Raw genomic sequence first — 15,351 nt, 5'->3', positions numbered from 1 at the left:
TATATCCTACCCAATCAAGGAAGAAATGCTTTGCTTTTTCTTTTTTGGGAGGACTATCATTCAGCAAGTAAGAGAATAAATTTGGGACCTCTCTTTCTCTCTCTTTCTCTCTCTTATTTTCCTAGGGCCGCCATAACAAATTAACACCAACTTAGTGGCTTAAAACAACAGAAATTTATTCTCACAGGACTCCAAAAGCAAGGTGTTGCCAGGGTTGGTTCCTTCTATTCTTTTTTTCTTCACATTCCAGGATAGTGCCTCGTTCCTAGTTCCTTACTTTTGGTAAAAGTAAGAAGTACTATCTAATGTAAAATTATTGGAATCATTTAAAAGGGGTAAATTTTGTAAAGTTGCTAGAAATATCCTTCAAAGTTAGAGAGTTAAAAGTTGTTTCAGGATTGACTTAATGTAATGTTTTAGTGACCCGGGAAAGTAATTGACCATGTTTAAGTAAAATCAGATTAGAAAAATCAATGGCACTTCACGCCTGCTTCCGCTCTGTGAGCTGCACCCGCTGCCGACCAAACCTGCTGGCAGTGTTGCCTGCAGAAATGAAACGAGAAGATAGTTCTAAAAGGTCTTTGAGAAACTAAAAACTTTGCAAATGCAGGAAAAAAAACAAAAAGGGAATGATTTCCTATGGGAACATTTATTCATGCCGTTTAGAATTACTTCCTTGGCTTTTACCATCAATATTATTTATCAGGAGACCTTTAATGACTCTAAAAGTCTTTTCAAAAATACTCTGAGATTGATTTAAAAAAGTTGTGATCTCAAAACTCACCATATTGTGACCTTGTTTCCCATACCCTGGCTAATTGCTGCACAGTTACACGATTTCTGCACGTAAAGATGAACAAATGAAAGGTGATCTATTTAAATTCCATTTTGGCAAGCAGTTTGTATATACGTCTACCTTACTATCCCTATGATTTCACTCCATTTAAGTAAAAATAACTTATTTCCAGTAACATTTATTCTGCCACGGAATATACTTCTTTTAAGACAACGAAGTCGAGCTACGAGTTTGCATTGTGTAAGGTTTGGGCCCGCACCTGTCCTATGGACACAGAGAGCGCACTTTGCATAGTCGGTGTTAGGGACTAGGGAACTGGTTCAATCCTATTGGGTCTTTTACTTTTGCCTTAAGAAAAATACATCCCTGGACACAGAGGGCCCAGGCCACTGCTTGTCACCTCTTGGAAGCAGCTGTGGTTGGATACACTCTGGGGAGAGTGTGGCGTTCAGCCCACTTCCATCTGTCACCCCACAAGTCCCGTGTCAACACCCTGTTGATGGTGTATCTTCCATGACTGCACCCAAAGGAAAGGTTGTAAATTCACCTGGGATGAAAGGAACAGCCTGAAAGTGGATCCTAACAGCCAACTCAAGGTGTCAACATGAATGCAACAAGTCAATCTCATTGTTATTTCCAAAATAATTTACTGAGTTCCAGTTATATACCAGGCCCTGGGCTTCCTGCTTCCCATGTATTTCCTGTCTTGTCCTGGCAATCTGCAACAGTAGAGACGCACTTTAAAATTTTAGTTTAGAAAGCAGAAGCTGCGTGTCCATCTGGGAGGCTGCGATCCTCACCTACACGTGGTATGAGGTGGGAGCTTCAGGGATGATTCCAAAGCTCACGCCTGTTCACTACTCAAATAGCGTCATTTTCAGATGTTAAAGCAAAAGTGTGTTCTTGATCAGAAAATGATCTCAAATATTGGCAAAGGCTGAGAAATCCCTCTGATAAACAGTGTAGAATAAAAACTGGAAACCAGCTTACATACTAGTGTGGAAAATTGTGCTTAGGTTACTTGAAAATTGCTACTTTCCAGAGTTGCTGCTACTCTGTAAGTTTTCCAAGGAAATGTCTCTGTAACTCAGTAGTGATTTAGGCTGCGGTTTTGTGCCAAGCATGCTATTTCATTTATGTTGAGAAACTTTAATGGGAATCTTTGGCAAACACATTTACAAATCTTTATAATGCAAATGGCAGCTGAAGGAGAAATATTCTAAATCACACTGATGCTTAGTTAGATTTGGTTCAGTTATATTTCATTGATTTTTATAGAGAATACCCGTGACATGCTCCAAAGTTTCCATTTGGCAAACCACAGATAAGTCCAAGCACACAACAGCAGAGGGTACCACATGGCAGAGAGTCCCCCACAATGGCCCACAGGGGATGACACACAGGGAAACCCAGAGAAGTCCTGACAGTCACTGAACCTAGGCCATGCAAGGACACAGCAAGGGTTCCGTGTAAAGACCTTTATTGGTTTTAAAGTCTAACTTTCCAGAACCAGTGTGTTTCCCATTAGAGTAGTGCATGGATTATTTGACTCATGCGTTCACCACCCTCCAGTGGTAAACATTTTTTTCCTATTTATTTTAGGCCACGTACATTATTTTTCTCTCCTTTTGAGGATCACAGAAGAGGATAACTTTGGAAAGAGGACACACCAAAGTCTCGCTGTGAACCTCAGTGATGGTCTGAAAGTTTACAGTAACCCACGATACGCAGATCAGCATCCTGGCATTGTCGGAATGGCAACAGCGTTCATGAAATAAACCCACATCCCTAGGGCAGGCAAGCAGGCATGAAACCAAGCACATCAGGTGACAGTAGCTTCTATTTTAGCTCAGTTAGTGTCATCACCAGTGACTGCCAAAGATCTAGAAATACAAAATGATTGTGTGTCTACAAAGTAGGACAGTCCTTTAATTTACCTCCAGCAGAAGAAATGAGAGAGCAGCCTCCTGGTTTAACTCTGCGAGGGAAGCAGGGTGTACGGGTACCGGGCAGCTGGTCCACTCCCTTGCTGCTATCGCCTTTCTGACCAGGACGGCGGCCTTGCACCTGACCTCGGTCCACTCTGTTTGTCTAGCCCAGTCACAACCCTGAAATAAAATCCTGCTTTCCTCTGCTTTTATTATTTCTGTTTGGCCAGCACACTTTGCTCTTGGGTTTCTTCTGGAACCAAGCTAACATCACTTACTGCCTTCCCAAACGTCAACAGAGTCTGTTTGGCCTTTCCAGTTCATTGGCCACAGCCTGCGGGTCAGATGGGCCCCGGGGTGAGTGATACTCAATACTATGAGAACTGGAGGCTGCAAACATTAGAAAGATAAGGTAGAACGTAGCAGAAAACTAAGAACAGAGCTGTATATTATTTTGGAGTCTTTGGAGAAAGAATAAAAAACATTATTGACTGTGATCACACGGGCTGAGTTCCAAGCCCCTTAACTGCAGCTTCCTAAAGCAGCTGGAGGAAGATCTCTGCCCTCTGCACTGACTTGCTTTGGGCACGGGATGGATCCCTTGGGTGTCTCCCAGCCAGCTTGGAAGACACACAGCTATGTGGACTCAGTGAGGGGTGAAGAGTTTGTGCTTGGATCTGGGCCATGGAAACTGCCTAAGGTCTCAGGAGAAGTGTCAGGAAGGAGCAGAAAGCCGCAGCAAGGCAGTGGCCTCGGCTCTGGTCCTCCAGGTGATTCGGATGAGCCAGCCAATATCTCTGGGTTTGCCTCCTTCCCTGTAGAGAGTACAAAGTTAGGCTATGTGGCCTCCCAGGTTCGATGGCTCTGCCCTCACTCAGGAAGCAAGTTCTACCCCTTTAGAAGGCAAATTCCATGAAGCTTTTGCATGTCGCTAGAAGGGTTCAGATAAGACACTGACATATAATTCCCACGCCTGGGTGAGCTCCACACGCCATGCTGGGCTGTGAGGTTGGACTGTGTCTTGCCTCCTGGAACCAGCCTGATGAACAGGGTCCCTGCAGGTGAGAAGTGGCAAGGAGCCACTAGTTCTCTACAGGGCCAGCGAGGACACAGAACACGCCCTCTAGGGGGTACCCTCAGCCTCACCCATTTCTGTACCTGCCCTCCTCTTCCCTTTGCCCAGCCATGGCTCAAACCTGACTCACGCCATGGAATCCTCCTGGTTATCAGTCAGGAAGTCTCTGGACTTGCACCATGTCTATAATTTCTGCAGTGCAATCTGGCACTTGTGTTGCTTGTTGCTGGTTCCTATGTGCGATCTTGTCTTAGGAGTTCCCATCCAGGGAAGGAGATGTGTCTGAAACTTCTGCATCTCCTGTATCTTAAGAGTGCTGAGTGAGTGGGAAGATGGAGAGATGGTCAGTACGAAGAGTTGATTGGTTTAACGTAGAGAACTGAGATCAGAAAGCAAGTATGTGATCACAAGGAATTGTATTTTAACCACCGTAATTGTTCATTCTGAGCTGCTATTCAAGGGTCTTCTAATTAAAGCCTATTGTTATAAAATAAATTTCCTGATACTATGAAAATGACATCTAAAGTTCTTAGGACAGTCTTTCATCTCCGAGGCACTTTTACTGCATCACTGTGGTCAATCTCAATCGACCTGCTGAGAGTTTGCAGCTGAGGAAGCAGGCTCAGGCAGGGCCGGGGCTGCCGCAGTCACACAGACACCGGCTTTGTCTTTCCATCTCAGGCCTGCTGCACTGGTCCAGAGATTTTCCTCTCAAAAAAAAGAAAGTCAAATTTTGATAGGTGGAGAGAACGCGGGAGCTGAAAAATTTAGGCCTAAACCATGGTTTTTCTGAGTCATGGATTTTAGAGATTGTGAGTCTTCACATGAGTATTGCATGTGGGTGCATGTGTGCACATGTGTGTGCACATGTGTGTGCACGTGTATGTACATGTATGTGCGTGTGCGTGCGTGTGTAACTGGGGGTAACAGTCTTGCTGCTCACGCAGAACTTCCTAAGGCATAGGAATTCTCAGTCTTCTGGAAAGTCAGCTGATACAGCTGATAAACTGTGTGCGGGTCTCACCCACAGCCGTGGCGAGCAGCACACAGGACGACCAGGAACAAGGGTGGCCGGTCCTGGAAATCTATTCCACAGGAAAGAGTTTTACATTGAGGGGAGAACAAACGAGTTTTTCTGTCCCTTTGGCTGTGTGGCCCCTGGCTTGATTTATAGCAATGTGGAGCTGGCACCTCTAGCCCATTGTCCCCCTGCTGTCTGAAGAGGGATAGGTTTCTCGGCTTGTGTGGGAATGTGACCCCAGGTGGCAGGCTTCCTCTCACACTGGGCTCAGACGGTCAGGTGTCTACTTGGGGGAGAGATGAGGCTTGCGCCAAGGTGTGGGTGTCAGGAGCCTCAGTGGCCAGCACCGCCCTGCTTGCTCACGACAGCAGGGGCCCCCGGGAAGGGAGCTCTTGCTTCTACAAGTCAAAGGAATAGTACAGTTTTAAGTTGTTTCCCACTGCTTTTAAAATTAGAAATTTTTACCAATTTCGGTGAAAATGGCATTTCTTTCACTAAAGAATTGATTTCTTCTGTAAGTTTCCGACAGACCTGGGGGAAATGTCATGCAAACAATTCCAGGTGTACAGAAAGGGGGAATGGAGCTGCCTGCTGTCGGCACCGACCTGCCCACACTGGGGTCACAACCAGTCTCCTGGTGACGCCTTCTGGTGTGGCGTACCCAGAGACAGCTGTGGACAGGGTTTTCAGTCGGCTACTAAACAACACTAAAGTGATCCAGCTTTGACTACACATATTTTTTTTCCTAAAAACTCTGCTTTTGATTTTACATTTGAAGAGGAAAATATCTGGAAAGCAATACATTCAGGTGCTTTCCCCTAGCAAGAGGTTTCCATCCTAGGTCTTTGATATCCACAGTGTAATTCCATTACAACCAATAACCCCAGGGTCCAAAGACTGTCGGCTAAATGCCAGGTTTCCAGGATGGAGAATTCCACCTGGGAGGATCAGACGAAAGAAAGAATGCCCTGGCTTCTGTTACTCGGAGAAAGCCGAGCAGCTCATGCATTCTCAGCACGCTGCCATTTTGGCTCAGCAGAGCTGCATGTGTGTATTTGGGGCAAATACAAAAGTGGTAAAAAAAAAAAAACAAAAGCAACGGTACATTTGGTTAATGACCAGCCATGCTGGGAGGCGCCAACCCCTGTCTTTGAGTCTCTGGTCTCTGAAAACCTTGAACAGGTCCCCAAGTAGCCAAAACTGCCTGAAGGGTTGTATACCATCAGCCAGGAAAGCTTGTTTCTTTCATGGCGGTAAGATACAACTGGCAACATTGGAGTCTGACTCAATCATTCCTCTAGCTTCTACTTTTCTCCCTGGCTGCTTCTGGGGACCATTTTAGTTTACTGGAGTTTGGCAAAGACTATGGGTTCCTAAGACTCGTTTCCTGGGTACCTGGCAGAATACTGCTTCTGAAGTTCACATGGAGGTGTCTGTAGTATTTGCAATACTAAAACTTTTGAAAAGAGGTTACCAATTTTAAATGGAAGAATAGCCCACAATGATTGGATCCTTGAGGCCGTGCATCAGGTATGCATGATTTTATTTAAAATGTGTCCAATAAGATTTTCCACTTGGAATGAACATTTTACCTCTTTCCGTATATTATTATAAACAGTACTTCCTCATGTCATGGAGTTTCTTAGAAAGTTCTAAGTAACTTAACAGAAGAGCAAATGAAACCGTGGGGAGATTAAATAACAGGAAGTCTACATCACAGCGAGGGTGCTCACGCATCCCAACCTCGGGGGACACACAAGTGACTACTGGGTGAAGAAACAGACCCGGTCATGCAAATCATCGTACGATCACTTGGTATCCTTTGGCAGTTCTGGCATTCCCTGTCACTAGCACATGTAATAAAATGAGTCAGATGACTGCAGTGAATGGGAAATTGTCTCTTGCGTTTGGTGGCTGAGAGAAGACAGGAACACAAATGCACTGTCGTAGGAGCATTTCCCAACATCGGAAAAGACTGTTCACAGCTCTGAGCCCCGGGGTGCACCGGGTGTCCATACCACTGTCTGCCCCGGGCGGCTGCGGCATCCCCTGCCTTTCGTCTGATGGCACTGGTTTATCTGTGGACAGCAGCACATCACAAAATCAGCATCGAGAGCACATGGTAACCACGTGGGCAGTTGTAGTTTTGTATCACAGAATCTGGCAATGTTAAATTTGTGTTTTCATGAGCCAAAGGTCATAGCACGAATGAGGTCTAAATGTCATCACAGCAGACCATGGGCCACAGAAAGACACGTCTTCAAGTTACGTGGACCTGCCAGGAAGAGAAACAGCAATAGAGAGCACAGCAAACAAGTGGTGGCGTGCACCGGCCGCGGCGCACGACCTTCCTAGGAAATACGCACGGCGCCATTTACACGGAGGTGGAGCGAGCAGGGCACGGAGCTCCCTGCCGGCTCGCTGGGGCAGCTGTCATGGAAAGAAGCTAAGGGCAGTGTGACCAGGGCGGGCAGAGGGGCAGGCGGGCTGGGAAATGTCACCATTTCAACATTTGTTCTAAAGTGACTTAGAGGCGATCATTCATTTATAATCGAAACATAATCCCGAACAGCGTTTGCTCCCTCTTTCTCTCTGTAAACACATCTGTTCATAAATAACTTAAACGTCTCCTTGGCATTCAGGATGCAGTTCTGGCTGGAGTGAAAAAGGATGGAGGATGCACGGCGTTGAGGAGGAGATGTCGGGGCAGTGGTGTGTGTGTGGACAGGCGGCTCAAGCATCTGACGCGTGGCGAACATCAGCCATCAGAGACCGGCGGGGTGACCCAGCCGTACTTTTCATGAGTCTTCACCAAGCTCTTAAAGGTAGCTTCCGCTTCCTTGCGACTGAAGGACTTTTTTGATTTGCCGGCTTTTCTACAGATTCGTCCCTGCGTGAGATGGAAAGAGAAACCAGGTTAGAACTTCAGTAGCAATTCTGTTTCCCACCGTCTTTGTTAACAGCACACAAAATCGTGGGGGTGTCTGATGTCTGAGTCGAGGAGATGTGCTGGCCACCAGCGAGGTGGGGGCATGCTCGACGGGCAGGTGTGGAAGATTTCAGCTCTGGCGCAAAACGCATGGAGAGACTGGGGCCGGCAAACCTTTGGGGGGCGGGTGCTGTCCTCGCAAACCCACAGACAGCCTTGGCTTGGTCGGAACCTGCTCGTGTGGGATGCAAAGGCAACCTCTGCCCTGGTTCCCGCGCCACGCTGCAAGGTCAGCCTTATCACAGGAGCATCGTTCGGACGGAGCATGTTCTCCCTAATGCAAAATATTGTTCTAACTTCTCTCCCTCCCTCCAAAGAATGCATTTAATTTTAATTTGTAATTCTTCCTTGGTAACAATGGAGATAAATATATTTATATATAGATGTGTATATTTGTATATTCACACTCACATTTAAAAACTCTAACTTCTAAAATTCACGAGCAGATAAATGGTGACCAGGAGTGGGTGTGACAGTGGGGCCCTGATTAGACTTGTTGCAGCTCTTCCTACTCCAGCCTCAGTTATTCTTCATCAAGCCTCTCAGTGTCAGGTCACCTGAAATGCTCCCTTAGCCTCTGAGGCACATTTACTGCCACTTACCCTCCCTCGGGCTCTCCTGGAAGATGTGCCTGTCTTCCGAGAGCCTCGGGCACGTGTTTTGCAGATGGGGCAGAAACCCCCAGAAAGATCTGGGTGAGCTGCATCGACCAGCACGTGCACGTGGGCTATTACCAACCACGGCCATCTGCGTGTGAACTTTCGCTCTCGGGATTCCCAGTGGGTCCCTGCAAGCCCACTCCTGGTGCTTGTGCTACAGCACACTCTTAAAGCTGGGCATGTGCTGGGCCTCCCGACAGTGACTCCTGGGGCACATTGCAGCCCCATCCCCTGGCGGGCTCCGAGGGCCACAGGCAGATGAGCTCTACCCACTCTGATAACGCACTGACAGCTCCAGGGGCAGGACGGCTGCGCCGACCTCCAGGCTACTGGGCAGATGGAGCCCAAGCACCAGACACTGGGGCTGGAAGAACATTTTACACGTCTGAATTCAGAGCTTGCACTTCCTTTTCAATAACTCTGAACTCTGGACCCACACAGCTGTTATCCATAGTTGAGGAGTCAGAAATCCAGAGTTACTGTGCTTGGCCCCTCTGGACACCCCTCTGGCTTTGCTTGTCCCTCTACCAGCAGGGGCAGAAGCACCTTTTCTAACAGGCCGATTGGCTCACGTCAGCCTGGGAGAGAAGGTGGCGGGAAGTGGCTGTTTACCGACTGCTAGAAAGGTCTCCACGCCTCGCTAAGACAGGACTCCTATTTTCAATTTTGAAACTTCATACTGTGCTTATGTGGTGCAGTTATAACATATTTGATAAAAAGGGACCACCAGGGGCTAACACATCTATAAGCATCATAGGCGTGGGCCGAGATCAGAGTCCAGAGCTATGTCATGAAACATATGCAAATGTGCTCTGCAGGGATGTGGGCATCGATTTAGACATCAAGTGAGAGCAAATATTGAGGGCTATGTTTTTTGAAAAAAATGAATATTTTAACCATTTCTACCCTTCTTCTCTATAATACTGAAGATTTATGGTACAATTTGAAAATTCTAAACTAAAAGTAGCTGGACAAATCTAGGCTCACAATCATCTTGGAATATTCTGTGGTGTTTGGCATGAACAGATACTTTGCCTGTCCTTTGTGAAAGTCCCAATTGTTACAAGAAACAACAAACAAAACCCCACAGGGACAGACCACGCTTTGTTGCCTTTCCGTCCCTGGAAGAATTATGAACATAAAGGCCCCAGTGCCCAGTCAATTCAGCAGCCGGGAGACAGAGCCCATTATGAGCCAGTCCGAGGTTCATGCTTTTACTACACTCGACTGTCGATAAAAGACTCGCGTCTCAACTCCGGTATCTTAAGCCCACATTTACAGTTAACAAATATTTTTTCATAGATTGCCCATCCTCTTCTGATTGGCTGTGTAAACATGTATTGCACAGTGAAATGCTGCACTTTCAAAGCTCCACCTGCGTTTCCTGGCTCTGCCAGGGGCACGGAGCTGTTCTCGCTCACTTGCCCTCGAGGGGCTCCCTGTGCCGGGAAGCGGGGCGGCCCCTTGGTCCCTTGCTGCTCCACGGCTGCTGCTGGTGTCTGGGCACCCCCATTCTTCTTCCCAAGACACAGTCTCTCGGAGACTTTTGGAGATAAAGTACGGACAACGTGCATGTTACAGCATCATTACGAACACCCAGTAAGATATTGGACTTGGAAACACTGAGAATTTTGACCTTCCTACAATTAAGAACTGTTTTCCTCATTGCCATAACATTTTTGTTTCTCCCTTGTCTGTTTCCTCTTAAATTATCAGAGTCTGATCTATTTCCTTTGCATAACTCCTGTTTCTTCTAGAATATCTCTACTTGTGTTCAATGCGAAAAGACCTGGAAGGGACAGCTTACTCACCCACCAACCGACAGCTTCGCTTGTCATTCAGAGTTTATGACGACACCTTTGATAAGTAAGATTCCCTCTCTGTCCTGAGCCACAAATTGTAAACGTATAGTTATGAGCAACCATAGGGTTTTGCCATCACAACCTTAAAAATCTCGTTATACTATTGAGGCAGGACAGCGTTATTGAGTTGTGATTTTCTAGAGCTGCATTTGTCAAACAAAACCAAGAGGTGACACTTTGGTCTTTTGGGGGACCAATTGCAGTGATTCAACGTGAAACATTTCCACGTAGCTAATAAGCTGATAAGCGGCCCCCGACTCAAGTCCTCAGTTCAGCCCCTGAGCTCGAGTGGCTGCAGCACGCCCACCCGGGCACCGAGTTCCAGCCTGGCTCCGGCACCCCTGCATCTGCAGCTGTCTTTCACTTCTCACCATCCCTTTACTCGCTCAGTGCGCTGGGTGCTGGCTTAACAGGGCAAGTGATATCGGGTCCCTGCCTTTAGGGGCTTGGAGTCCACTCTGGGGACATAACCAGGTGTATCACAGCTGCTGAGACAGAGGGTGGATCTCTGGCTTTCTCAGCCTTGGTCCTGTTGACATCTTGGGCCAGGTAATTCTTTGTGGTGGGGCTGTCCAGTGCTCCAGTGTGGAAGATGTTAACCGCATTCCCAACCTCTACCCACTAGATGCTAGGAGCACCCCCTGAGTAATGACAATGAGATTGTTGCCAGACATTGTCCAATGTCCCCACAGGAGTAAAATCACTCCCAGTTGAAAACCACTGCTGTATGGAATACAGCTAGCCCACAGCAAGGAGTCAGTCCATTCTCTGTGCAGTCAGCAAACGACGGCTGCAGGTACCCCCTGGGCCGGGAACTGTGCTGGCCACCGGGACTGCAGGGCTTTCTAAGAGAAGGGATTCTGGTCCTCGTGAAACTTGTACCTGGAGGGTGTGATGGATCACGCACTGGGGAAGAGAGAAAGAAAGGAGAGAGGAGGGAGGAGAGTGGAGCTGTTGGTGGTCTGTGTGTCGAGAAAGAGTTCATGGTTAATGACACTTAAGCTTGAAATACAGGTGGGTGGGTGTTTACCAGGCGGCGGTGGGAGATGATGAGGGGTGAAGAGGGAAGGCTTGAAACAGGCTGCTGTGCTCAGGGAGCGATGAACAGATGTTTGGGGGCTTGGGCATGGCATTTGAGGGTCGGGGTGTGTGTGTGTGTGTGTGTGTGTGTTGCGGGGGGAGTTGCAGAATTCAACAGACCTGGCTTCGAATCCCTGCTCCGTCCCTTTCTGACTGTGTGACCTTGGGCAAGTTACTTAACCTCTCTGAATCTCAATTTCCTCATATGCAAAATAATCATAATAATAGTATTATATGACACCGGGTTTTTATAAGAATTTAATATGCTAAGATGCTTGCCCAGTGCCAGGCACAGGGTGAACACAATAAATGGGGCTTTTTATTTTTTAAACTATCACAGAGGGTCTTATCCTTTGTTAAAGATAGTTTCATTCTTCCCTCTTGAAAAAACACGCAAAATGTCTGTCTTTTTATGTGGGTATTATGACTTAGCTTATTCAGTCACAAAAGTGTCTTCAGGCAAATCCAACATATCGCATTTACATGGCTAATTTCTTAGCCTTTTAAATTATGTCTATTTTAACAGGTTGAAATTAATACATTAATTCCATGTTTCTCACTTGATTAGGTTTTTCTTATTTTTTTCTTTGCAAATATACTTTCTTGGTATTTCTGTGTTTCCTTTGCCTATAAATTACAGACTTTTGCTTTCTAAAAATAGGTTAAATTTCCAGACTGCTCATGTAAAGTTTTGAGGTTCCTGAAGTCATTTCCTGTACTCAAATTATAGAGCTGCTACTTAATTTTAGAGTCTCTGAGAGTGTAATTGTTAGTCTAAAAGCACTCATGAACCCTGACCTCCCTGGCAGGAGTACCAAGCACAGGTAGTGCTCGTTAGCTTCTCCCCGTAACACCTCTACCTGGAGGAGAAACTTCAAGCTCACAGGGCTCCTGGCTTGACAAAAGCACATGCTCAGGTTTGGGGCCCAATAGGTAACTGTCATGGTCCGGAAAAGATGGGGGGGCCAGTCTGACAGAGGCCACCTGGCAGGCCCTGGGAAGGGAGGGGTGAGCATGGGAGGCCCGGGTCACTCCAGGTTGCTGACCTGGGGGAAACGGGTTTTCAGGATAAGATACCAAGTTATGTGTGGGTTGGCTGGGTTTGCGGTGTGCACAGAAATCCAGGTAGACAGGGGTAGGAGGCTGCCGGAGGTAGCGATTGGGGCCCACACCAGGGAGCCCAAGTGATAAACGTGCTGGGCCCCACCAGGAGAGATGCGAGGCTGAGAGGGCATCGTGCCTCTGCTCTGTCCACTAGCCTCAGGCCCATGAGCAAGTCCCCTCCCTGTGCCTTGGTCGCTGCATCTGTGTCACATAAGTGCCAACACCGCCTGCTGGGGGTGAGCCTTCAGTAGTAATGAGCCCTGGCCCAGAGCACAGGGGGATGCGCCAAGGGGAGACACAATGGAGGTGCTGGGAGCCACCGTGGCAGGGGACGTGGGGCCAGGCCTGCAGAGAGACAGTCTTAGGAGCAGGCCGTGGAGTCCCTCAGGGGGAACGGGGAGTGTTGGGGGGCCAGGCAACAGGTGAAGCAGGAAACCTAGCAGTACCAGGTCACGTGCACAGGTGAGACAGCCCGAAAAGCATCGCAGGGCCGGCCCTTAGGAGAGAGCGGTCGTCTTAGATGTGTGACGCTTACTTGGTTTACAATATCAAGGTTTTAAAAACTCTTTTTGACCTTTTTTTTTTTTAGCAATCTCTGCACATTAAAAAATATCTGGTTCTTTAAAAAAGTATAACTTAGCTTAGCCAAGACCAAGTCCAAAGAGAGCAACCTGTAATCCCCGAAGACTTAGTAAGCATGTGCCCCCAGACAGACCTCGGGTGGGGTATTAGTCATACTCGTGCTCAGATTCTGTCTCCAATTTTGTTTGTGATGTCTCTCAAGATGACAAAGCCAGCACGTTTTGTGTAAACTTCGATAGTATTTACCAGAAATTACAGTAAACCCACTTTGCTTACTTAGAAGAAAATCCCCAAGTCTCTGGCAGCACCCAAGGCAGGGATCATGGATGCTTGCAAAACACAAGCATCTCTTCCCTCCACATTTTAAAGAAAATTCTAGCAACTACTGAATCTGTTTCGAAACAGATGGCATTTTCTTGGAGGAAGCAAGCACAGAAAAAGGAACTTCTTACTAAAAATGTAAATGATATCAGAAAATCCTTCAAAAAAAAATTTTTTTTGGAGATACCACTTATGCTTTTGCTTAAGCAGCCAGACCCCAGGGGCTTGCGTCAATGCCCAGGCAGGAGAGCGGCAGTGAGACGCACCCGTCAAAGGCGTCAAGGCGGCTGTGTCCGGGACGGTGCACGAGCCAGGCCTGCTTTGAGGACAGGTGAACCCTCTCACTGAACCCGCCAGGAACCTCCGCCAGCCGGGCTCTGCTAGCGCCAGCCCTCCTTTACAGATGAGGAAACCGGGACAGAGAGCTCAGGGCGGTGCCTGACGTCACCCAGCCAGGACGTGGCCGAGAGCAAGCAGTCCGGGGCAGGAGTCCCGGCTTTGGTGGCCACGCTCTGAGCCCCAAGGCCAGGCCAGAGAAACGTGGGGAAGGGCCACAGATTTAAGAGAAGGCAAAGGAGATATTGACCTTTCGCTCCGTGACACGCACCCACCTGGCTTTGCCCCGACGCAGGCTCTCCTCAGCCACTACGTGCCTGTGTCCCTGCGTACCCTCGAGTGGGTGTGGCGCTCCAGCCGCCACCCGTGGTTGACCATGGAGTCTGGGTAAACCCCCAGCCTAAGGCCGTGAATCTGCCTTCAGCGCCAAGGCTGTGGCCTTCGCTCCGCCCGGTGTGGACTGATTCGGCGAACGGGCAGGTGCGTCTCCACGGCGAGGCTCTGTTCTCTCGGTTTCAGTTCCAAGATAACCGGCAATCTGTGTTTTCCTTTTTGCTAGACACAGAACGCAAAAGGAAGCTGCTTTTCATGGGCCACACCAAGGACACTGTGTTCCATTTTCAAGGCTAAAACATTTATTTAGCACAAAACAGCCGCTCCTTCTGTGTCTTCTTAAGAAACACTTCCAGCTGTCTTCATGTGGGATTCTAGAAGAGTCCTGAGCACACCCCCCGCCCTGGTTATCATGGGCTGACTCGCCAACGATCAGACCATTTTCTGGAAGCTTCCACTCCTTGGACTTGGCTCCGCTAAGGTCCTGGCTACCGTGGTCAGCCTGGGCAATTCCCGCTTTCTTACCGAAGTCACCCCCAGCTGAAGACGGCCCCGTCTGCTCCTGCACTCAGTGAGTGACTTGCAGGAACCCATGGCATTCTCCTGCCCAACTTGATTCCTTCGACCAGAATCCGGCCCAACCTCTTCCTTGCACATTGGACTTTCTTGGGGCTCACGTTTCTCTTTCTTTTTGAAACACATTTTGGAAGGGAAGAGGGTCAAGGTTCTTCCCACAGTGCCCCAGCACTGCCTCGGCCGATCCAGTCTTGGTGGCTTAATTCTCACTGCCACCCTCCTGTTCTAGGGATGCGACTCTGCCCATGCTGACCTGTGGCCACCGCCCATGCCCACCCCGTGACACCCGAGGTTGTCTCCACCCGGCCGTGCAGCCTTGATTTACGGATGGGGCACTGGGGTCCGGCGCTGTCCCGATGGTGCACATCAGAATGACAGAAGGATGCCCCCCAGGTGGGCAGCTTGGGGTGAGGCCAGGCCTCCCTTGCTCCCAGGAAGGACACAGGCCCCAGCAGAAGGGACGCAGCAGCAGAACAAGCGTTGCCAGGGAGACGAGACGAGCTGATAGTGACCCACGCTCCACGTTTCCTGCCTTTTGCCCGTTTCCCGACAGAAAGCATCTGTGCCGAGGAAGACCCTCTCCCACACGTGCCGAAGGTCACCTGCCCGCGACCCTAGGCCCTTCCCTGCCGTCTGCTGCTGATTTGGTCACCCTCCCTCATCAGGTAATTGGGAAACTTTTATTTCAC

The 15,351-nt window shown here is 48.4% G+C and overlaps 1 protein-coding gene across 1 annotated transcript in view; it reads right to left on the bottom strand.

The window, feature by feature from the left end:
* Positions 1-7,578: 7,578 nt before the first annotated feature.
* Positions 7,579-15,351, bottom strand: part of UBE2QL1 (ubiquitin conjugating enzyme E2 QL1) — a 32,723-nt gene continuing 24,950 nt past the window's right edge. Inside the window, exon 2 of the mRNA XM_069492766.1 lies at positions 7,579-7,710. Within this exon, the coding sequence (XP_069348867.1) occupies positions 7,579-7,710 (132 nt within the window). The remainder of the gene's footprint in view (positions 7,711-15,351) is intronic.

The sequence above is a fragment of the Eulemur rufifrons genome, chromosome 17 (genome assembly GCF_041146395.1).
Source record: "Eulemur rufifrons isolate Redbay chromosome 17, OSU_ERuf_1, whole genome shotgun sequence".
Lineage (NCBI taxonomy): Eukaryota > Metazoa > Chordata > Mammalia > Primates > Lemuridae > Eulemur > Eulemur rufifrons.
This window is presented reverse-complemented; position numbering and strand designations above follow the sequence as displayed.